The 25,901-nt window shown below is 40.1% G+C and overlaps 1 protein-coding gene across 2 annotated transcripts in view; it reads left to right on the top strand.

Annotated features, from left to right (window-relative positions):
• The first annotated feature begins 5,321 nt into the window (after positions 1-5,321).
• The window catches only part of cpne5a (copine Va), a 63,569-nt gene continuing 42,989 nt past the window's right edge, over positions 5,322-25,901 (top strand). For both annotated transcript variants that reach the window (XM_068331177.1, XM_068331185.1), the window contains exons 1-5: positions 5,322-5,545; positions 18,517-18,557; positions 19,302-19,348; positions 24,172-24,275; positions 25,338-25,377. In XM_068331177.1, the coding sequence (XP_068187278.1) occupies positions 5,436-5,545; positions 18,517-18,557; positions 19,302-19,348; positions 24,172-24,275; positions 25,338-25,377 (342 nt within the window). In that variant the 5' untranslated portion in view covers positions 5,322-5,435. The remainder of the gene's footprint in view (positions 5,546-18,516; positions 18,558-19,301; positions 19,349-24,171; positions 24,276-25,337; positions 25,378-25,901) is intronic.

The raw sequence follows: 25,901 nt of genomic DNA, 5'->3' as shown, positions 1-25,901 counted from the left end.
ACTGGTGGATGTGACCGCTTCTCAAACCCAGTGTTGTTTAATGCTAAATCAGTCTGGAGAGAAGTAAACAGGATGTATGAAGTGTCAATACTAAGATAATCTTATGCATCTCTTAAGCACCATACAGACATGCAGAAGGGGAGTACTGGAACAAATGGCTTAAAAGAGATTTATAAAATAAGTGACTTGCACATAGATGAAAGTGTTATTTCTCTTCCTAAACTCTTGCAAAAAAATTTAACCTGAAGGGCAAAGGGGATGCTTGGAAGTACTTACAGACCAGAGACTGTATTATTGAGGTGAAAGCCATTCACAGCCAGAATCCGTCATGGACTTTTGGACTTAGTAAGCTCAGCCTAGATAGTTCTATAAATTCTGTATAGTACTACCAAGAGGCTTGTGTAACTGTTTAAAAGTTATTTGGCAAAAAGTCAATGTGAATTAGGTGTACAGGAATGGATAAAAATATTGTAATATACAGGAAAGTACATATGTGAAGCCAGGGGAAAGCTTATTCATTACAAATTAATACAAAGGTTTTATTTTACTCCTTCTAAACTCAATAGAAAGAGTATGCTGGCCGGTAACCTCTATTGGAAGCATGTAGAGACAGGAACATGTATATATGCAAATTAATAAATACATTCTTGGAAAAATTTCTAGAACACACGAGGAAGGGTTTGGTTATGACAATACCTATATCTCCGATGTTGTGTTTGTTGTGGAATCACAGACTTTGCTGTAATCATGTTTGGTGTTATATCAGCCACCTGAATAATTCTTAACCTCGAGAAAATAATGTCCCCCACAGAATTTAGACAATGGGTAGAACGTATCTCAGATAGTGTCTTTTGAGGACGTTACAAGAAGTCATGGGACTAATTTCTTGCCTGTGGTACTGTGACTGTGTAATGATGAGGAAAATATGCTACTAAGGTGCTTGATATGCTATTTTATTGTATTCTGTTATTCTTTTTTATTTAATTTTCTGTGGTTGGAAAGTTATCTGCAATTGACAGGGGGGCATACTAATGTACAATACCAATGCTGTCTGCTGTTATTGTTCATTCTGTTTGAAAACTACAAAAGTTGAATTAAATAAAAGGTTAAACTCCTGCACTTTATATGTTTGCCATGCACACAACATTTTACCTGCTGCTGTAGTGCGGAACATAAATACAAGTGTTTCATTCAGTCAATTAAAAGTCATCTCTGACTTCATTCCAGGAAGCAATTATAAATTAGTTGTACAAAAACATCATTTTTAGTAAAGAATAATTAATTGCACCATCATGTGAACTAGGAGAATTGAGGGTCTACCAGTTATTGTCATTCTAGTGATTCCACTGAAGTCCGTATACAGTATGCCCTCATTTCTTGTGGGTAATGCATTCCGGGTACCAGCAGTGATTAACGAATTCCGTGATGGAATGAAAAACTATTTATCTTATTATTTACATTAATTTAAACGTTTATGAACCCTCCCCATACTGATATTAAACCACCTTTTATCTGTATTACCTTTTCCCACACTCTTATCGACTGTTTAAAGCACTTTTGTGTCTCACAAAAGTCCGAGGCTCACGGAATGTAGCACACTTCCAGATGCCGTCAGCCAATAGAATGTGCGTACGGTATCACGTGACTTCCTACCAAAAATCCGCGTTGAGGTGAAGTCGCGAGCATTGATGCGCGAAGCTACAAAGCTAACAACCAGTTCTGAAGGTTTTCTTTTAAATTTTTTAAATTTATTTTATTTTATATACTATATTAATCTCCGAAGGGAAATTAGCTAGCTGCACACTCTTTCACACTGTTAGTTATTAGTCGTGCACTTGTAGTGTGTACAGGCCCGTAACACACATACAGTTCTTAAGGGGCCTTTAGGCATGCAGTGTTAGGGAGGTAGGGTGGAAGACAGCTCCTGCGTGGTGTGCCCCAATGAGTTGCTTATAAAGGGCAGCAACTTGCTCAAGGGCACCTCGGCAGTGGTCAGGAGTTGAGCTGACACCTCCCACTGTCAGCGTACACTCCGAGGTGGCTGAGTGGGAGCGGGAATCGAACTGCTGATCTTGGGAACATTGGACGACCCGCTCTACCGCCCGCTCTGCCGTTGAGCCACTGTCGCCCCCCCCGGGTTCAGCAGGAAGCCTCAAAGTATTGAGGGATGAAGTCTCGACCAGGCACAGGGATGTTTGAGAGTCTCATCATCAATGTGCGGTTGGTTGTTTCCTCTTATCCTCAGTCTCCATGTAGAACTGATGGCTGCTAGCAGCAGAGCATCATATTTACATTACAATTACCTTTCAGTAAGAAAGTGAACAACTTTCCCTAAATCTTGAATATCCTGTCATGGTGGAAAACGACTCTTTTTCATATTTTAAGTTTCTCTTCTGTCCAATTGTGTGTTTTGATTCACACTGATGTATTATATTCTGTATTTCATACACATTGTTTTGCCTAACAATGTAAAATAACTAACTGAAGTAGTAGACAAACATGCCTGATAGTTTCCTCTGATATATGTGGAGCACTTTAAATAAATACCAAATGAAAGTGCATAAAGAATAATCACTTTACAGCAGAAGAGTAAATTTAACTTCATCCTTTGGTCTCTGCTGAAGTATACGATTCACTGCAGAATACCCATGAGGTTCCAGTTTGCACTCCATCACCTTGCCCCCTTCCCCCTGCTGGTGCTGAAACCTGCCGCTGATGCAGAGCAGCAGGTTTCAGCTCCATGCACCCTGCAGTGAGGGTTCATGCAGGCATAATTGCCATCCTGCCTCAGCTATAGGAAGAGGGGCAGCTATGGGTCGAAACAACAGAGCCTCACAGTGGGCCGTGGGGAGCAGCTCACTGAAAGGAGCTAAAAATCAACCAACAAAGGACCACCACAGGGCCTAATTAGCTACCAAAAATTACTAATGATGAAGCTGAACTCTGGTGGTACTACATCTGAAAGTCCAGCTCTGTCAGTCTCATTCTCAGGTCTTGAAGTGTGGCTACAGCAGTGGCATACAATAACCTTTCACAATGCTTGCTAATCAGGGATTATGCTAAATTCTGTGATTACATGATTTTTTTGTGTGAACTGCATTACATACAATACGCTGTGTTCGGTTTGCATCATAGATGAGAGATTTCAGCAAATAAGACGAGTTTCTTTATAAATATCCCTGATTTCTTTTTGTTAATGTCTTTCTTCCTTGTGTGAGCAGGTAGCCTATTTCCCAGTGATGACTAAATAGTTTCAGGGGATACGGGGATAATTTGGTTGTTTCTTAAAAAGCATTTTGTATGAGAAGCAATCAGTTGGTGCTGGAATCCTTTCCTTGGAGAGTTGTCGGATATTGGTACTGATTAGTTACCCTCCATGCATGCACGCACACACGCACACGCACGCACGCACGCACGCACGTACGCAGGCACACACACACACATGCACACACACACACACACATACATCCTGGAGTGTGTATGTGTCAATACCTACATACAGCTGTATATCCATTGCATTGGCATTGCGCCACAAGATGACATATCAATCAATTTCAGCAAACCAGTATTTGATTGATTGATAGATTTAATCCAAAATATGAAGATACCAAAAGCACATTACTACTTTGTGGCTAAAAAATTGACAATTATTTGACTTTAAACATCCCTTTCAAACGTACATCAGATTGCAGTGACATCTATGGGCTCTTCACTCATCTGTCACCAGAAGGGTACGCCATTTTGTCAGCCTATACATGTATGTGGCGCCAGCAGCAAAAAGTCCCGTTTTGAGCCAAGTCCTGAACTGTCTAGGGGCAATAAAATAATTGCTCCTCTGGTATTTGATGTGAGGACACTGATTTTAATATTTGAAATCTTGAATCAGCCATTGGCTAAACAGCGACACAATCTCACCTGCTGAGGGTGATTTTTCCATTGCTCATGAGCGAAACTTCAGAATTTCCACATTTAAACACAAATGATCACTCTCATTATGAGCATTAGTAATAATAATAATAATCATAATGATAATATTTTGTTATGTGCTGCCCTGTGATTCAGGCAGGGTTAGACCAACTACCTCTGCAAAAAATGTGGGAAAATATATATGAACTGAACACAGAGTATGGACGAAAGGCCCCACTGGATATCATTGTTCAATATTGAGCATAAATGACATTACAGCCAAACCCTAATTATAATCTCTGTTCATATTTGAATTTAAAACACTTTTATATTGTTTGTTTTGCACAAGGAATATGAGCCCCCACAATGCATTTATGTATACATATTTATGTCCTTATAATATATATATACAGGTAAACACACACACACACACACACACACACACACACACACACACACACACACACACACACACACACACACACACACACACGACAGCAGGTTACCCATGAATTATTCGCCTGACAGGTTGAATTTCCTCTTCATTTCATCAGTTTGTTCAATCGGGGAATGGATTAAATCTAAAACGAGGCTCCCTTGGGATGCAGTCTCTCACAGATAAATACGTAGTAGTTTACAGTGAACCCCCCCCCCCCCCCCCACACACACACACACACTATTTTACCGCCAAGATGAACGAGGCTGTGACTGAAGCTGCAGCAGCTTGTGGAGCTGTCCAGATGCTGAAAGCGCACCGAGCAGCCTTTCAATTAGTTATAAGAGCTGGTGGCTCTGGAAGAACTGTAATGTAATTTTAACACTGAAAATAAACTATTCATCCTTTTTATGGGATATAAAAGGTTCAACTTGAAGGTTGGGGGCCTACGTTTATTTGTCATTAATTTGAGGCACTGCGTTCTTATCTGCGCGCAGATCGACACTGCCAGTTCCCTACACCAAAACAGCATGAGATTTCACAAATAAATTGACGAATCTGTCAAAACATGAAGCTTATCTTCTGAAAAAATGTGTGAACCTAAACAGCAATGCGGAATTCACGTCCCGCTGTGCTTATTTATTTTCTGTTGGAGCCTCTTACTACCAATTTGGAGAGAAAAAAAATAACGATCCGTCCAGCTGTAGATCAATAGCTGGTATCTGAAATGAGTGTCAGCTGAAGCCCCGTGTGTAGGAGAATGCAGACAGGAGGGGTGGAGTTCACTTGCTTTTACTTTTCAAACGCTGCTCTGACAGAAGAGCTCATTCTCTGCCTGCAAAACTGCGGAGTTGGCGCCAATGCGTCCTGGCATGTGATCCCACTTTGGTTCCGAACAATCGGCTGCACAGCTGTAGTCTATCATTAAACTTTCCATGTTGTTGCCCGTCAAATGGACAGCACTTAGGAGTCTTATCTGGACCGTATCGGCTCCTGTTCGCTCGGCTGCTGCTGATCTCCGTTTCTCTGCCGTCGGTGCTCCAGGTTCTGAGGGACTCGCGGCGCGGGGAGGTGGCCTGGGTCTCCTGCAAGCATGGAGGGAGACGTTATGGACAAGGTGGAGGCCAAAGCGACGGTCTGTGACTTCGACCCCATCAGTGGAAGCATCCCGGCTACGAAAGTAGAGATCACCGTCTCCTGCAGGCGAGTCCGCTCCGTTTGATGCCGCTCTGTCTGAGATTTCTGCGCGCTCGGGGCGCGTTTTTCTGCTAGAAAACAGGATAGTGTATGCACTAATTCACGTTTATATGTATCTATTTAACATATTATCACCGTTCAAACATAACCGAATCGTGGACATGCATGTTTCATCATCGTGTGAAGTAATTCTTTGAGGATTTGAGGAATACAAAACTTTGCAAAAAAACGTGAAATCTTCAAATCTTTACGATGTAATTGTAGTATTTTCGAATTTTCCTGTAAATTCTAAATAAAAAAACAGACACCCATACATTTTCCTTCAACCCCAGCTACTGTCAATCTGAAAGCTACTTCACTTAAGTTTTAAGTTTGCCTGTCCGCTCAAGTGAAAATACCTCTGACTTTGATGGATAACTCAGTCCTGCGTGGATCTACGGCGCTTTTCGTGATTTTACGCGCGCCAAATCGAGCTCCCCTCGAAATACGGACGGTTCAGTTTAGTTGACGCGCCTGAGAGGTTTCCCCTGTGGGAGCGCGTCAGGCGAAACAGCAAATGGCTTGTCAGGCTCCAACACAACTAGTTTGTAACGTAGACATCAATAAAACATCAAGGAACACATATTTTCTCCCTACTTGACCATTAGGCTTTAATTGAATCGTTGGTCGCCTCCTCTTGCCCCCACCCCGAAGATGGCAAGTGCCTCGACTGAACTGGGTGGGGCATCGCTCGTTGCAGGTGTAGAGTCACCGTGTACTGTCTCCTGCTGCAATGCACAGTTGTGTGTGGATCTGCTGCAAATATTTGGGTCGGCAGTACAATTGTAGTCAATGCTTCTCATGGGAAATGTTCATTTGCGTCCAGGGCCTCCTGGGCTGTGCGTCTTATTGCCATAATCCACAGTGTTTAGTTGTTAGGAGCTGCTGGCTATATTAGAATTATATGCATGTAAATGTGTTTTTCCTGTGCAATGCTTATGTAGCTAACCCATGGAGATTTAAAAAAAATGAATGCATGTAGAGCCGCAGGCTACAGATTTATCAACCTGTAAAATAAAATAAAAATCTGTTGCTGTCGTTTTCTTTTCCCTGGGCTCCTTACATTACCTTGAAAAGAAACTCATGGTCTGCTCATTTGTCTCGCATTCTAAAATCACCCCTCAAAAACCCAACCGTTGCTTTTGTCAGTTATTTGACCTTGGGATGCTTTCTGGATATTAATTAGTGGCATTTCAAAACAAATCTCTTAACCTTTATGAAGTTGACAGGTTGAGGTTGATAGTGCAGTTTTGCAGGTGAGGTGCAGTTTAATAAACATAAATAAGATCTAATTCCACACAGCTCCTCAGTAGAATCCAGCTTTTATGTTCCTGAAAATTTTTCATTTTAGTAAGTCAGTGGCATCATAATCATGTGTGGTGGACATGTGTGTTTTGGCATTTGGAGGCTGTGTGTGTGTATTTTGTTTATTTGAACATCAAATCAGAGGGAATATGTTTTTAGTTGCAGCTGGCCCTTGTTTCCCGTCTGTTATAAAGACTGTTTATTTCCCCACAGACCTTCGTATGTAAAGCTGGGGTCTGTGTTGATGCCCTCGGGGTGTATTCATCTGCAAGTCTCTTGTCTGTCATGAATGTGTCTCCAAACAAAGACTGGCTCCAGGACACAGTTTGATAGAGAAGAACAAATCATTCCTGTTTTCACTGGGCCTTGAAACATTGTCTGTTTTAGATGTGAACACTTCAGGTCGTGCTTTTTGTTTTTTGTGACGTGTGGAGATTTCTGCAGTAGCTCATGCCTGACCTCAAAGGATTGCATCAAAGATCAAGACTGGACAGCTCAAGAGATGAATACCCTCCCCACACCCCCCAACACACACACACACACACACACACACACACACACACGCACGCACGCACGCACGCACGCACGCACGCACGCACACACACACACAGTCTTCAATTCAGCATATTTCTCCACATGTGTGTTTTTGGTCCATCAGAAGAAGAAAAAAGAAAAAAAAAGATTTTAAATGGGTGAGAGGCACAGGCTCCACAACTCTGTGTAATTGATTTAGTAAGCCTGAAAGCTCTGAGGTTGCAGCTCACATGGAATTGAATTGCGCCTTGCAGTTGCATTGTCATGACCCATTGCTAATATTTCAGCAAGCCCCCATGCACAGACTGAAACAGATAAGCCCTCATCAAAACAAGTGCATATATCTGTGACAGCACATTGTTCCCCATCTATGACTCTGATTTGGTTTTGCTCACAGGTCAGTGAGTGAGCCGTACAAAGCGGCTGCTTCTGAGCCACACCAGCGACACCACAGTACATCTCAGTGACTCTTCACACTCAAGCACTCTTTGTCTGCTTCACCAAATGCCTGTAGTAAACACAGTCCAGTGGGTCAGTACAAGTGGTCCACTAATTCTGCATGCTCACCTCTTATGTGGCGGTAATGAATGTGTTCATTAGTTAATATTTAAGCAGCAGTGATGAATATTTCATACGTCGTCCATTCGGTTTGGTGTATCATTCTTTAATTATGAGCAAAGTTGTACAAGTGAATCCTGCAGCATTGTAAAATATTCCCTTTCTACCATCCAGTTTCTCTCAGCTTACCGGACTGCCACAAAGTTTCCATGCACAATCTCTTGAAGGAAATTGGGGTTTCAGTTCTGTAGTTGTACCATGAAAACATTGGTGAGTAATGTCAGGAATAATTCACACAATGACAAAAATTACAGAGCTAATAAAGATACGTGGGCATTCAGATAATGAATACATTACCCTCCCAGAGGAGGTCAAGTAGTCAGGTCCTTTTCTTTATTAGTTAGCAGGATTAATAAAAACCCTGAAGCTTGGTTGAAGTATGTTGCAGGGTAGACCACATTAACCATATTAAAGTAGGAAGAAATCCAGATAAAGGAGTAGATTCAGGATTTTCTTTTACAGTTTCTTCAACACTGCACAATTTACTTTTTTGTCAAGTCCTAATAAACTATAATGTAACTACTATGACTCTGGGTAGAAAAGTGGTCCAGAAGTGGGAACCAATTAATTTTTGAGAATATTTGGATAAATATTTGCTCCGTAATGTTTTGTTTTTTTTAACATTAAAGGAATTTTGAAGGCCATTTAACTCAAATTTTCACAGATAGTCTGTGAGAAATGTTTTTCAACTACCCCGTATTTGGGTTGGGAAATTGTGATTAAATTTTATGAATAATCGTTACAGTGGAACAGTAGATTCTTACTTTTCTGGAACAGCTGTTTCCATGATGAAAAAAGTTATGGATGGATCCAAGAGCTGGGTGCATGTTTTCATGGTGAAAGAATCTAAATTCAGAGGCTGCATATAAATAGGCGAGAGACACCCCCTTGGAGGGATGGCTCAGGCTTGGTGGATCCTAGGTGGTCTCAGAACAGTCTTGTTTTATTTTTTTATGTTTTATCACAGCACTGATCTATAAACAGGATGTGAGTAATGATTTTTAAACATATTGTTATTGCATGTGTCCAGAATGTGTGAGCTCAGCCGATAGGCACGATAACCACAAAGGTTTATAAACCTTATCAGAAGAGAACAAGGGACACATAATTTTTTTTTGTTTTTGCTCTTGAAAGATGAGTATTGGATATCTTAGGTGTTGGATAGTGAGGGAAAAGAAACATAACGACATGACATAATGAAAAATGTAGATCTTGACACTGTGCTGTGAGTATATGACATTCAGAATAGTTCTGAAAATAATGGAGTGCAAGGATGTAGATTGAAGTTTTATTTCACTCCCACAACAGATCAGCAGAGAGCATATTATAGAAATTTATTGTTGCTTTACAATGTGTCAAAACACCACCACCGGTATATAAAAGGTGAATCAGCTGACAAAGCCACCCTTTCCTCCAGCATGCTCATCCTCCCACCTGACAGCTTCAACATCAAAGCCTATCTGCCTACATCGCCCATCTTGTCAGGATGAGGGTCTTGCATCGCGCTCATCTTCTCCTATTGTTTGTATTTGCTGCGGAACTGATTGTAACTATTCATTTTCTGTGATAGATTAGTTAGAAGCACTGCATCCAATCAATGCATTCCATGGCTGCGGGATCTAACTCACCAAGGCCAACTTGCTCCCGAGGGATTCATTACCTACTGAAACACACCACAGTGTCACATGACTACCAGTATCTTGTGACAAATCCTCGCTGGTGGGGATCTGCGGTGTGCAAGGCCACTGATTACTGTTCCCTAGGGTCAGTTTGAAAACTTGTGGTGTGCTTCTTGGTCTGAACTCTTCCTGAGGCAATCATCACAACAGAACAGGGGGAGGGAGGCTTAATGAAATCATCAGGACGATTAAGATGTATGGCATCACGGTTCAGTCTGTCAAAAACAATTGCTGTAGTAGAGCAATCTGTTGTCAAGTTGTGCATGTACTTATTTTTAATATGGATGCATTATTGGGGCCGGTAACACTGCTGTTGTATTAAAGTTAATAACTGTTGTGGTTTTTGAACTCATTTGGAATTGGTAACTCATTCAATCATTCTGTGTGTCCTCGTTTTTCTGCTGAAAAAATTGCGATGTCTTCCGCCGGCAGAACACAACTTTGAATTGAACTAGTTTGTATTGTGTAAGAGCATAAAATATTAATAAATGATGTCTCAGAGCAAACAGGAATTTCAATTTGCTGTGCTTTTACCGTGCAGTTCCTTTCATATCGAGTTCAGGGTCAGGACTGACCTGAGGCAAACTGGCAGCTTCTATCTTGTAAGGTGGCTTTTGTGTGTGAGTAATGTGTCACATCTGTTTTTGGGTAAGAGGCAGAGAGACATGAGGGCGTCAACGGGAAGCATGTTTTTTTTCTTCCAATTTTGGAGATGTTAAGATTGTAGCAGAAGAGTCTCACAGGCCATTGAAGCAGATAATTGCGCATAAACCCTTGACACTGTGAAAATGAGTTTTGATCCCACGTACTTGCCTTGTCGTTGTGTCAATGATATTAATATTTTCTCATTTGGGATCTACAGCTGAGAGGGAGCCCATGGAAACACAGTCACAGTGCCATACCGGTGGTCTATATAAGACCGACTGTTGTCTGTGTCATCTGAGAGTGCTGATTGGAATGACATGGAAGTCAAGAGTGTGCCATTGCAATACGAAATCAAAGCAGTCCCTCTTGGCTAAGAAATATCAAACTGATTCTGTCATTATTTTCAGAGATCCTGGAGGGTCCTCAGAGCGTGTTTGTGGGTGTATGTGTCAGAGACTATTTGACCTAACATCACAAAATGTGACATGTTGCTTCGTGAAGTTTTCCCCACGTTGCGTTAAAGGTCTGTCATGTGTTGATGGTGTCAGCTGAAAGCCTGAGAAGCTACTGATTGTCATGTTATTGTAATTTATGTTGACATATCTGAATCAAATGTTTCTTTAAAATACAAATCGTTGGGATGTTATACACAAGCCAGAAGGCATACTTATTCTGTGTGGGTGAAAATGTGTTTGGGTGCAAATATAATTTTCACTGTAGGAAAATTGATTATCAGTCAAAATGCATGCATTGTACAAGATAAATTTAACCAGAAGGAACAAACAGATTAATGATTGAACTGATTATAGGCTTCTGCAGAAAGTGCCTATTCTAATCTAAGTTAAAGTTGAAGTTTGTTTCTTATTGGTCTTATTCATTAGAAGCTTTACAATTGAACGAGCCAAGGTGGTATTTTTGAAATGCATGTGTTTATTTTTCATATTTTTTATGTCATGTTGCTGGTTGAATGAAAGAATGGCTAATTTTGTGCCCGCATTTTTGATTTTGTTAATCTGTCCAGTTTTTTACTGACAAAAGGAATGAAAAAAGTTGAACTGGTAACATGTATTTTACTTTCTGTTAACTATCCCACACTATGTGCTCCTGACAAAGGTGAAAATTATTTTTATGCGAAGCAGGTGTCCTGAATCTCAATTTCCTGCTCTTCACTGAATCGACTGTTGAGTGTCGACTCATCAGAAGGCTGAAAAATGCCTAAGTTTGAATTTTGGACACAAATGCGGCCAGAACAAAGAGATTCATTCAGGAATTTAATGTCAAATGAGGAACATACAGTGAACGGTTCCAGCTCAAAATGATATGTCCAAAGTAACAATTATAAAATCCAACAGGGAGACAATGACAAAACTGAGCAAATCTAACACAGAAAAACGGAGGGCGCAAAGGAAATCACAGTAAGCAAACACAGGGTGAACCCACAAAGGACAACTCTTAATCCACAACAAGATAATGAGACACAGGTGGAAAAAATAAGCCAGAAAATTTGTGAGAAACATAGAAGGAAAACAGAACAATAACAAGATAGGTGAATCAAAACACAACCTGGAGAAGACAAGGGTGTGACATCACAGAGCAATGGACCAACAGGGAACAGGAACATAGAGAAGAAAAGCAAAGAGAAGAGATGTAAGTAAGGGGAACACTGCATGGGAAACAAACCAGTCAAGTAATACAGGGAACAGACTAAATCTAAACCCATCAAAACTCTTTACAAGGATCAGAGGAGAGGTTTCCTGAAACGGCCATCTAAACCTCTAGATTTGTTTGGTTTCAAATTGCTTTTGTGTTCTGTGACCACCGTCTCTGATGGAATGATGTTTTTCCAGGTGGTCATATACTGGCATTGTTTGCACACGTTCATGTGTGTCTTTTATGTGTGTGTACTGTGGGTATAATGAGCTTGACCAGTGGGAAGCACCTACAGAAAACCACAAAAACGATATCAGCAGGAGACAGCAATCATTGAGACTGCTAATGTTAGTGAAGTGAAAGTACATGAATTTTGATTTATCAACAGAAATTGATGTAACCAGTATAATTCAAGGGCCTGGAAGAGGAATTTAGTTTCATATGCATGTGAGATGCAAACCTTGGACTCAATAAGCCACTGGTCAACATCTCACATTGTTTTAGGTATGTGTGCATACTGTCTCCACTGTGAGCCACCCGGAAAAATCCTGCTGTTTTATCAAGTTGCTAACATCAGGAAGAAGCTGAAATGCCAGAGTTTATAAAACTCAGTTTGTCATGGAGACACAGTCATTGTACTTAAATACACTTATGGAAAATCCTCAGGAAAATGAGGCAAGTGCAAAGGAGATTGATGAACACAAATAGCAACTTCAAACCTTTAATATTTCTTGACTAATGTGAAAAGCCTTAATTGCTCCTAGGAAACGCTGGCGCAGCCTCCATCTCATGGATCGCATCTCATGCAATTAGCAGGTTATCTGTTATCTGGAGGAGATTTATTTTCGTATCAGCTGATACATTCCAGGTCGATTGCTGTGTGTGTGTGTGTGTGTGTGTGTGTGTGTGTGTGTGTGTGTGTGTGAGGGAGACAGTGTTGTCCAATGAGATAGCCATACCTCTGAACATTCACAGAGCTTTGGAATGTTTACCACTACTTCCCTCTTGGGTGATCCCGTCACCTATACAGATGTTCAACATGAGTGCACCACTAATTAATCTGACCTATTACTCTGTTTTCACCCCATAGGGTACACGCCTAGCTACAACATATCAACCGTCACTATCTTCATAGTTCTCTTTATTATTATGATGTCTATTGAGACTGACCCTGTGCTCTCTGTTCAGCACTCAGTTAAATCTATATTTTCATTTTCTGCCTTGATTTTATGATCAGCTGTTACCTCAACTTGCGAATATGTGTGACCTTAGAAAATGTTTCCTCCTGATGCCTTTCCTCACAATTTGTGTTCTTTTAGTTTTCTAGTGCTTTTTGAGTGTTACTTCTCTAATGTCAATTTTTCACTTACAATGCTCAACTGTAAAGTCATCAATGATAAATAGATTCAGGCACCAAATGGGTTTATTAGACTCAGAAAAAGGATGTTAGTTTAAGCAGCGATAACGTACGCTGAGCCACAGAATGTAACCATGACACTATGTTTTCATGTCACAGTTATTTATAAGATTGACCACCATATCAAATTGTTCGTGTTCAATTTATATCATATAAAATACGTAATTGAAAATTATCGAGGAAGACAAGTAGAATGTCAGAATCAAACTGGGATTGAATCCAAATGCATGACTTTGCATGGAAATGGCACTAGTAGCCTGACAAGGACAAGACAAACTGGCACAGGACGAAAGGAGATGCAGACCATAAAAACAAGGTGAGGGGGAACAGTTGGAGACAATCCGGAAACATCCAAGGTAATGCAGCAAGTTACTTGAACACTCCACGCTCACACTCCAAACGTTTGGGCCAACCTGGAGACCTAGTGGACTGAGCTACTACCGTACTATGAAAAGCCATGTTTAGCCTATGACCTATGGATGATAAAAATTAGCATTATGGCGACACTTCTGGATGTACCCTTCCTCTCGCTCGTGGTTAGCTTGGATAGGCTCCAGCGTAATCCATGACCTGGAAGGCAGCAAAGCAGCTGAGGGCAAGATGATTACGCTTGTCTCATCTTCAAGAAAATGAAGAAAATGGAGGAATGGATAATTCCCCGAGTTCTTTATATGATATTTATATTATAGTCATTATTATATTTCTTCATAGATGGAACAGAGAGTGAGGGAAATAGATTAGATTTATAGATTTATTGTTCTCCTTATTGTTTTCCCACTGTCTCTCCCTCCCTCAGTTCTGAAGAATATAAACCTTTCTTTGCATAAACCACGAACTGTTACAGCATGCAGTTAAGAGTGAAATTATTCCCAGGATGCACGAATCACATACCAAAAGCCAGTAACAGCATATGTGCAGTCTCATTTATAAAACTAGCAAAAAAGCAATTTTTATGACTGCCACTGCTGGTGTGCCAGCTGCCAAGGGAGTGATCTGCTGCAGGATGTTGTGGACCTGGAAAGATCCCAGGTTGAACAGAAATTGAATAATTAAAGACATAGAGGGAAAGGAGACACCTGGTGTCATCATAGTGAAGGTCAGGAGATGGGTCAGTCACTAATAAAGGAACAAGATTTTATGTTGAATGTAAAGGAGGGGTTTTTGAGAAATAGAGGTCTGGATCTGGGTATTCAATTATGCATGTTGATATCATTTCCAATGATGAAATGAAGGATTGAAAGAGTGTATCCACGTCACTGGTGGGGCTTCTTATATGCCAGTCTGTCTGATGATATTTCCCGTATAATACATCACAAATACATTGTACTGTAACACAAAAACACCCTTAAATCAAACTGAATACCTCAATCAAAGCAATGATGTTCTCCCAGTTTGTACAAGTGCTGCACACCTCTGTGTCTGACCCTCTGACCTCTGAGAAGATGCTTCAGGGTATATCAGAAAAAATCTACACCTGCTGACCCCGTGATGTGTGAGCAGAAAGAAAATGTCTTCCCTCGGTCAAAAAAAAAGAAGGCTGAAGGGCAGATGAGAAAATGAATCGACACCATCCTTCATATTTCCTTCCCCCAGTCTTGTCACATTTACTCTAATGCAATAGAAATTAGGTTTTCCGTCTTGTAAAAGAGGAAGACTTGCATTTGTTGTCTCCTCTTAAGAATCAATGACCAGCAGCTCTTTAAGCTACATTCAAGATGACTTGAAAAATCACTTTTCACTGAATTGGATACCGTTTCGTCAAGACACCAATTCTGATTTTGACACCACATAGAAAATGGAAGATAATTAAGGGTCTGGTTTTATAATAATCAGTCACATGCACCAAGGAGCTGCTGAAATATCTCCAGGGATCTTACAGGGAAAAAGTGCGTGATCCTGATGTATTCCTTCAGCTCGGCAGATATCAGTGTTTTAGAGGTCAACCCCCCTTTACACTTCTCACTTTTGTTAAAATTTTAGCCAAACTCAAAACTTTTATGACACATTTACAGCCTGAGGGAGTTGGACTTCAGAGACATTTGACTTCAGAGCGCAGCCAGTGGTTGGTTGATGCTAATGGGAACTTTCCAGTACTGCCTTATTAATTAAAGTTTGCATACCCATAAATACAAGCTTAATTAGTCAATAAATACGTATACATTTTTCAAAGGTGATAGAAAATTTAGTTTGAGAGAATCATGCATTTAAATCGTTCTCAATCACAATCTAATTTTGTTTTTGTAGCAATGTTTGATCTACATAGGGTATACACTCCACACCTTGAATCGCATGTGATTAAAAAAATGAAATATTCAGCTGACAAAAGGAGATTAATACACTCAAAGTTTTAATGAGGCAGGAGAGATCATGATAAACTTGAAAAGTTAGGAATCTTCATTCATACGTCTCAAGTCAGATGGTCAAAGTGATCTCAGATGTGCTGCAGTATGAGACGAGGCTGACACATGAAATGCAGTGTGGATGAAAAGTAGCTGGATGTAATTACTTTTGTCCTACTTTCAATGAACTTTATCTCCATCAACATACTGTCTCCATGGCAGCTTCAGGATTGTGATCTCCTTTTATCTCACTGAGGTTTGAAGAGAGAGCTGACTTTTGAAACAGTATTTTTTCAGTGTGACGGTGACAATTATTAGAGACGTGAACTGCTGTACCCTCCCTGGTCATGTGCCCACAAATGTGGTGGATTCATTTTAATTGGTGCATAAATCAGTGTAATAATCATTTACTCGCTCACAGAAATGTTCCGTGAGCAGAGAGAGTTTAAGTAACTCAAATAAAGCCTTCTTTTGTGGAAAGCTTTCACCGATGTGAAGAGACAGCCTAAGGTGATGGACAAGCTAATTGTTGGATGTATTGGATGCCAGACAGGAACAAGTGGGTACAAACAGGCAGTTCGTCATGGATGGCTTTATTAACTCCATTGATAATTACACTGCCAATATTTCAACTGTAGTCAGGTCTGCCCGGGGCTCATATCCAACGAAACAGCATCTGTCATCCCTCACGTTCTCCTGTGACAGAAGATTTTGTGTCCAGCGATGCAGTAAGACGTACACATGACTGATGTCCTGTTGCTTGGATTCCACAAATCTCATCTATATTCATTGAAATCTTGCTGCTACCTGGAGGGAAAATGATTCTTCTGAACGGCATGTGTTTTTAATAGACGAGTCTCTCAATCAGGATTCAGGAATGAGGCTTATTCATTTGCAATGTATGGATTTGAATATAATATGATTTGGGTAATCTGGAAATTGTGTTTCATCTGTGATGTTGGAGGAACCGATGGTGACTTAGTTTTATGTTTTTTTGTGATAACTGCTTTACTGCATCTTGTGAAGTGACGAGGAAAAAAAAACGAGGGACTCAAACACAGAATCCAGGTTGAAAGAGGATAAAAATAAAGAATAAGTGAATAGGCTGGCGCACTTATCTTTAATGAATCAATGTTCCTGGCTCCTTTTATAAGATGTTGGATGATAATCAGTGTCAGGGAACTGGAGCGCTCCTCTTCAGCAAAGAAGGATTTATTTTAGGCTTTGGAAGATTTGGGTTGTGGGAAATTCTATGTTAGCTTTCCTGACATTAAACAGTAACCTGAATGAAAAATGGAGTGTGTGCAAATGCTGTTGTTATAGGTCTGAATCAGCCCGATACTCTAATTTATGCATGCATTGGTCTTTGCATTGACTCATGGATGCTAGATGAGCTTGGCATTTAACCCCAAACCCACAGATGAATACTGATAGCACAGTAAATTGGACTTCTTCTCTGTGGTGTGGCTTGTGGCCTTTTGTGCTAACTAGTGCTAATTTCATCAGCTACGTCAATTTAAGGAAGAAATACAGATATAAAATCCATTTTAATTTTCAAATTTATTTGGAGCCACATTTGTCTCCAAGCATTCAGGCTTTCTACTCATTTAAAGTTTGAGAATAGGATCTTTTTAGCCCCAAGTCCTCTAAACTCTGGCTTTACCAGATAAAACTATGAGAGTCTGAGCACCAGCTATCCTGAGATAAACTTTGGGAGGACCCACTATTAAATGGATCCATTAGTCGTTTGCTTCTGTGTTCAGATTGTATGGCCAATTTGCACATCAACATCGCTGAGGGCTCTCATGAGAACTTCCTCATGCTTTTTCCCAGACATAGCTGAGCTTGTTTTGGTCCTATTTCATGTCGGTGATGCTCATGGATTGGGACCCAGTATTTTTTGGTCAGCTCCACTGCATACTGATTTATTCCCTTTGATGTTCGATGATGTATTTGTTCTCCCCTCATCATTTAATCTTAATCATGGGGAAAATATTGCAGCAGAACAATCTCGGTAAATAATTTTTATCATTGACAATAACACCAACCCTGACATTTTGACTGCTGGTTAATTGCACATTTTTTGCATTTTTTTTCTTCCTTTGAAAGAATCAGAGTGACTTTCTGGACAAATTCATGGCATGGAAATAAACTGTCAAACTTCTTTCTTCACAAATGTAGTGACTGCAAGTTTGTATAATGTTCGGTTAATGCATGGAAACAAACAAACTAATTAAATTTAGTGAAAACATTTCGCCACTTAGCATATACTGTACGTATGTCTCTTGTTTTGTGGTGAAAAATAACACTCATCTTAATAAAACAAATCTGACATGTACATAGCTTTATTGTCTGATTTAATGTGTTTTCAAAGTGAAATAAGAAAATCAGCATTTGTCTTATTAGAATATAGGGGCTGTGTAGCCTTGGTAAATTGCTTCAAGTCTGCCTCAGTGTCCTGTGTGTCCTTTCACTAAGCTTCAATGTGGTTATTGTACTAATCGCCCAGAAATGAAAACTCAAGGACAGTGTGGTTTGTGTGGTTGTGAATTACCATGTAATTATCATGTACTTCTTTGTCTATGGGAAGTTTTGATGAAAGTGTGTAACAGAAGAAATCATTACATATCATATCTGCACAAAATAAGATGGACCTTCCCAACCGTTATGCAGCAGAACTGTGAAATTAATTAGACTTACATAACTACAGACTGCGTTGCAATGACATTTCAATGTTTGCTTCTTTTACAGGAATCTGTTGGACCGAGACACTTTCTCTAAATCCGACCCATGTAAGTTTTCTACTTTGTGATACTAATTGCAGCTCAGCTTGTTTTTGCTCACAGTATGGATCATTGACATTCACCTTTTTACTTTTTCTGAGCTTATCTTTGATGCAGTTTACTCTGCTATTTGCCAATGTTCCTTTTATAACTGCATATCATTTGCACAGCAATGTGACAACATTTCCTCAGTATAAATATCAGCCTTTGAATCCAAGTGAATTTCTTTAGGTGACACCATTTTTTTGATGTTCCCTGAAGGATAGAGAACGGTGAAGCATTTAACATAATAGGAAGGAGGTTCAAGCCCTTTGTGTAAATAAGCTTCTAGGAAAATGTCACTCACCCTGTTTTGTATTCAACTGAAGATTAAACTTTGCCTACAGTTTATATGACAGGTCACATTGTGTTTGCCAGCATCAGCTTTATTTGAAGTCCCAAAATTAAATAGGAATCAGGATAATCTCACAGTTAAGAAACTGTGCTGTAGGTTACACAACTAAAAGTCTTATTTAAGATCTTGCTTTGGACTTTTTTTGTCTTTGCCTGTGAACAATATCCAGATTTTGATGCAGTAGGGCATCATCAAGCTTGGCACTTCATTATGCTGTCAAGATGTGGTGGGATAATTGATGGTTAATGTCAGAAAAGAAGGAACAAAACAAACGATATTTGAAGGATATTGCTTGATTGAGATTGTTTAATGATGATGTATTCCTCTGCTCTGTCTCCCCGATCCTCGTCTGTTCTCAGTGGTTGTGTTGTATACACAGGGTGCAGAGTCCAAACAGTGGAGAGAGGTAAGAGATCACAACTGTCCCTCTGTCAACACAATTCTATCAGACCAGGAGAGTCCAATATCTGTGTACAACCATTTCTCGCTCCTCTCCCAGGGTATATTCTTTGACTGTCAATCATTTGTAAGTGATTGACTCTTTGAATATACATACCTTGCTGAGCTTTGTGTTATCTGTGACTGATTGGCTGACTGAGGTGGCGACTATTTGTATTGTAAAGGTTCCTGCATCAGAGAACCCCGTGGCGGTTTGCCATTGGACATACATAAGATGTCAGTGGCAGATAAAGTAGAGGAAAGCAATTTAAAGCAAGACAGAGGGTCACTGGGATTAATATTCACCCTGTAAGTGGAAAGGGGATCTAATTTCAGATCATCCATCACAGTTAGAAATGGAGAGGCTCCAATTCAATGGGAACACTTCCAAGCAGCATGGAGAGACTGAATCGACACCAACAGAGAATGGGTTTAAAAATGACACTCCATCACCAGTCATGCTGACAGCTTTTAGTGAGCTGGAGAAGAAAATAGTGCACAGTCATCCCCACTGGATGACTGACAACATCCCATCAGGAGAGAATCTAGCAGATGTTTCCACAGCTCTGTTCAGGACCACTACGGCTGGCATCAATTTAATGAAGTCATTTATACCAGAACAACAGTAACTATGGAGATGCTCGGACATAACATTGAAAGTATCATTTGCAAAGAATACCCCCATGTTGTAGTTGAAGATCATGAAAGCCTGGTTAGTAAACAGTCATCTTATAGAGGTCATGAGACAAAGGTCCTGGGCGGTTGGAAAAGATGTGCAACAAGATGGCATAAACGAGGCTCTGGAGACCAAACCAAGACTCACACCTCTGGCTGCTAGACTTAAGAGTTACATCAGGGATGCAGAGGCCAACTGAATGCATGGCCTGTTCTCCAAGACCCATCCAGAGTTTGTTCCCAGCTGTAAGGGCAGAACAGCAAAAGATCAGACCCACCCAGGTCTACACTGAGCTCATATAGGAGAGAGATGCTGCTTGCAGCACTAGGGCCTCCTGTTGCCATTCTGGGCTGACAACCAGATTTCAGTGTCTGATTACAAAGATTAGAAATGAATGCAGGCTTCATTTTAAGTGGGCAGCTTTTTTTTATTTTATTTTATTTTTATTGATATGGGTTACTTGCTGATTTTCCCGAAGTGGTTACTCATACCTCAGAGATGAAGCAAGTAAGTATAATAAAATGCTGGTTAGGTAATCAATTATATTTTCTTTATTCATGTGCATGCTCTGGTGTTCAGAGTAAATATTTGCACTACCCAAAATAACTATTTTTACAGGTAAGTTTGACAATTTGAAGCATAAATTAATAATTTTTCACCAAGGGGCTGAAAAGAGTCAATCCACAGTCCACTGAGACATCAACCATGACCACCAACAGAGAGCTGACTATGGATTATGGTACACCAGCTGGAGAAAATAACAAGTTTCTCTTCCATTTTTATCAGTTTAGTTCAGTTCATCATGGGAGGAGATCAGGATGCCAGCAGCAGGAATGTAATGCTGGAATCAGGATAAGAGTAGCACAGAGGTTCGTTCATTAGACAGTCGAGTTCAACACTGATGCCCCTTTTTTGATGATATATAATCTGTGTGGAAAACAATTAAAACCTTCTCAGTTTCAGTCAAACATTAGATAGGTACATACTGTACATATTTTTAAGGACACTCTCATTCACAGTTTTGAGTGGATGTGTGTGTTTTACAAACATGCAGATTGAATGTAAAGGTTATTTCAGGTTGTTTTTAATCCTTTTGCCATGGTAATCACTCAGACCAGCTAATACTTGAGCTTTGCATCTAGTTGTACATACTTTTCATTTACATTTTTTTCAATGAAAGTCGGCTGGTCTTGACTTAGGCTGAAGGAAATCAAAGTGCTGGTGTCAACAGTAAAATTGTTTAGATAAAGCTAGTTTTACTGATTAACATACAAATGTCAGCATGTTACATCTGTCCCCTCTGTTTACATGAACTCACGGACTGTGGGTGCTACCTGAACGTATCCCCGAACGAGATACGGGTTTTGGTTTCAGCGATGACAGCTGGTTGCTGCTTTTGTGAGCAGCAGACTCAAGCTGTGCCGTATTGATAAAGCTAAGCGCCTCTTTTCCCCGTCTGCCATGTCGTGTGTTTTTGTTCTCTGGAGACTGGATATGGTTGGTCACAGCACCTTTCGTTGTGCCACCAATCGTCTGCAATCCAATTACCCTTCTGTGGGCCATACCCCCTCATCATCAGCTCCTCTGTCAAGAGAAGAGGAGGAAAACAAATACTTATCTGTGTTTTCATTCCAGGAGGATGCCTTCATCACCTCCACTTGACATCTGTACCCCCCTTGACTACCTTTTTGCCAGAATATGCAGTTGAGTGTAGAAATCTGTAGCTGCAGCCTGCAACAGACTGTCACCACATGACGTTAAAGTCTTAATCTTCAACTCCCTCCTTTGTAATTATTCCTAGTGCATGACAGATTTTCCTCTCTCTACTGCCTTAATTTACCTGAGGAGCTGATGCACTATAACCTCCCTAAATTTAAGCAAGACCTGCCCTTTTCACTTCAAGCCAAAGTTCCAGACATGAATCCTTTTACTAAGATGAAGGTTCTGACATTGCAGCTCATAATTTATCCTAGTTAGGGTTATTGGAGGGAAGAAGTCAGCCCTGCTCACATTCACGTTCTTTTTCCAAGGGTTGACATAAATTTTTTGTACTTCAAAAATGTAGCATTACTGACAGCATATTTGGCAAGGTAGAAATAATGTGTGCATTGGGAGAGGTGTCATTTCCTCAGGTGGCTTTTTGCCGGTGCTTTTTCTGGTGCCGATTCTTCCTTTGTCAAGTTTTGCCTTTTGATAAAAAATTAATATGCTATTAGCCTCCTGCTGCCTCATCCTATCATTGAAAATGACTTATCTTCACTTTATCATCATTCAATCTGCTGGGAAGGAGGGTGACTTTGTTTGACAGGGATGAAAAACTCGGAGGAGACGTGGCACCACAGAGGAGTTAAACTTCTAAAGACTTACACATAGTTTTTTGTTTGATGGGAGGTCACACTTCAGCACACCCGCTCTCTCAAACTGCCATATGCCACATAAAATCAATCTCTGTTGGTTTTGCTGCATCACTGTTCTGTTGACCTCCAACAATAATCTGAGTTGTGAAGAAAGTAGATTTCGAATTATGTTTTATTTCAACAGTCAAACAAATATGACTCACTCTTCACTGCTTTTTCACAAACTCCATGGCTAAATTCATGGATGTGCTTGTGCAAAAGCTAGCGCTAGGAAGCTAGTGCCATGGGTAGCCGCCAAAAAAGAAATGCAACAAAAAAGGGTCTGCTGGTCCTGAATAAGAATGTGTAATTCCAAGGAACTAATTTCAAGTGTGACAAAATCTAAGTTTTGTTCATCATGGAGGAGTAGCTGACAGGAACTATAAATGACTCCCCTTTTGCTGATGATCTGGAATCTGCTGCATTCAAACAATATATTTTTTATTTATTTTTTTGCCGGTTCTTGTCGTCTTAGCAATTTTTTGCTCTGTTGCTTTGTCGTAATCACTTCCTGTTCAGAATAACTTTTTGGGAGGGTCAGGCTATTTCTTTCTGGTGAATGGCTGTTTCAGTGTTGCCAATAACGGCACACACTTCTCCCTCCATAATAGTTTCAGCCAACCAGCGTTGAATGGTAAGCGACTGGAACTGGAATATTGCTGCAGTTGGGATTCCTCATTTTTGGTGATGAGCAAATTTCGTTCTGTCACTCTGGTGCTGTTGCTTAGCGCCCAAATTATTTATTGCTTGAGTGGTTTTTTTTTTTGTACAACTGCCCGTTTGCATTGAATATGTGCGTATACTTATCGCAAGCAACAAAAACAGAAGAGAACCACAGAACAGATTCAAGCTGGTTAACATAACCGAATTGACAGCTTGCAACCTGTCAGTAGATATTCACTACATTTGATAAAAATATTTTGGATTGGATTTGCTGACTGCACCTTTAAGCCCCCCCTCCTCTTTTTCTCTCTCTCTTTTTTTTTTCTTTTTTACTGGATGTAATCACAAAGCTGTGAGCCTGTAATCCTGCTGTTTCATCTCCTCATTAAGCTCAGCTATTAATTCGCTGTCATTTTCTTTCTACTGGAGATCTTTTCTTGATGCAGCTCAACCTCAATTCTCTGAATCTGAATTATTCATTTTAGATACAATTAGCATGCATGTGCAGGAGAAGCTGAGCTTTTTGTGTCTCTTGATTTGTTTATTTACACATCAAATCATCAGAAGGTCTTGCTCTATATCGCTGACATTTTTTGTTTTGTTTCAGCCAGCAGGTCTCCATCTTCTCCCTCAAACTGCAGACAGGAAATAGTTTCTTCTTTCTCCTGTAAATTCCCCTCTAATGTTAAAGTCATTGTTTTTACCCCATCCTCAGGCCTTTGTTTTGAAGTGGCTCTGTTGAGCAACACCAGTGTTAATGTGGTACTTTTCTAATTAAATTAGTGTTATTGGACTCCTTAAAAGCTTTCCTCAAGCTTGCTTATCTCAGCAAAGTGAAAAGAGTTGTGAAAGAGCTGATACTGACTTCTGCTAATCAAATCTGAGTTTAACCAAAGCTGTGAGTTCACAGCTGCCGTAGGAAGAATAGACTGGGGGTGTTAGATAATGTAGCTGCACATGTAGTTTCTGTGTGTGTGATATGCCAATTCAAAGCAGTGCTCTCAAGACTTCCTCTGTCTGCCTTTTCCTTACTTTCCACTTCTGATTCTGATCTAGTTTGGAAGAACAGAGGTGATAGACAACACTCTAAACCCAGACTTCGTAAGGAAATACATCCTCGACTACTTCTTTGAAGAGAAGCAGAACCTTCGCTTTGACGTGTGAGTTAATCCATTTGAGTCAGTCTTCTTCAGACACACAAAGTGCTGCCCTCTAATAACCCAGTCCTCCAATTCACTCCTACGTTTCATTGGTTTAAGATTTCTTCACTTCTTCACCTCCTCCCTCAATCTCTTCATCCCTTTCTCATCTTCCCTCTCTCATTTCCTCTCACTTGTCTCTTCTCTTCACTCCTTTGTCACCAGCTCAGCTCCCCCCAAGGAATTATTCATTGATGCCTCAACAGTCTTTCATTGACAGAAAATTGGTAGAATAATTAATATATGTTGCAAAATTTTATTCTTAATCTCCTAAGTAAAGGAAATATCTGATACCAGCTCCTCTGCCAAAAATAGCTGCCCTCCTCCTACTGAAAAAAGGACAGGCTAGTGAGACGGTCAACAGGGTTGGGTTTCATTTCTAATGTCTGAGAAAAATAAGGATTATTTCCCACTTTTCCTGCTTCCTAAAGATGTCCTACTCTCCCAAATACAACAACAACAAAAAAATCTTTTTCTTCTCTCCCTTCAAGCAGGATGTCCCTGGTGGACTATCCAGGACAGAGCTACAAGTCTCTGAGGATTTTTAGACGCTTAATGAATTCATTTGGGGTGTTCTAATGATGCAACTTTGGAGCAGAAAAGGAGGAAGTGCATCCCCTCGCAATTAATGTATCTCATTTACATCTCTCTTTATCACAGAGGTGGGAGCCTGGGCGTACTGAGCTTTAATTACTTTTACATTGTGTTTGAGTGGCAGATGCTCAAAAACTTTGTCTGTTTTGGTGGATTGTTCCACAACTATTCCCTTGGCATAGTGCTAAAATTACATTCATAAACTATAGGATGACTTCCTTCATTACATGTCATATTATTGCTTACGGATTTTTTTAATTGGCTGGGCCCCTTTGTGTTTTCACTGACCCAGATGGGTGATTGATGGAGAGAAAATGCCCACGCTGCAGCCAGTGTTCTGTATTAGGAGTCTGTATTAATTTGTTAGGTCTTATCATGTTTTTGCCCACATATTTGCCCTCATCACTTGTTTCCTTTTTGTGCTCTTAGGTATGATATTGATTCTAAAAGTCCAGATCTGGCAAAGCATGTAAGTGAAGAACAATTTTTAAGGATCAAGGAGCGACATTAGTATATGTGTCTAGAGTGTAGGTTTTATGCAAACCAAAGCCAACAGCATATCAACACTCAAATATATTTCAGGAGAATGAGTGATTTGCCCTTTTGCCCAATTTGATGGTTTAGATTTTTTTATACCTTCCACCTACTTCAGTTTTTGAAATGAGATACTTTATTCCTTCAGAGCCATAGTAATCAGAGTTTTGCACCCTCATTACCTTCGTTTGATGAGAAATGAAGCATCGCACATCATTATCAAAGCTTTTCAATGTATTTCCTGTGTGCTCTGTGCTGTTGTTTGCAATTTAGATGTTCAATTCCAAAACAGCACAAAATTTATTCAAAACAACAGACATTTATTTAGATGGCAGCACTTTATTCTCAACATTCACGCAGGTAAATGTATGTTCATGCTGAAAGCTTTGATAAATGATCATCCGCTGGGGCTTTACAAACACATACAGAATATATTTGAAGCGTTTGGTTTGCGTACGA

This window comes from Antennarius striatus, chromosome 2 (genome assembly GCF_040054535.1).
Source record: "Antennarius striatus isolate MH-2024 chromosome 2, ASM4005453v1, whole genome shotgun sequence".
NCBI classification, from domain to species: domain Eukaryota; kingdom Metazoa; phylum Chordata; class Actinopteri; order Lophiiformes; family Antennariidae; genus Antennarius; species Antennarius striatus.
This window is presented reverse-complemented; position numbering and strand designations above follow the sequence as displayed.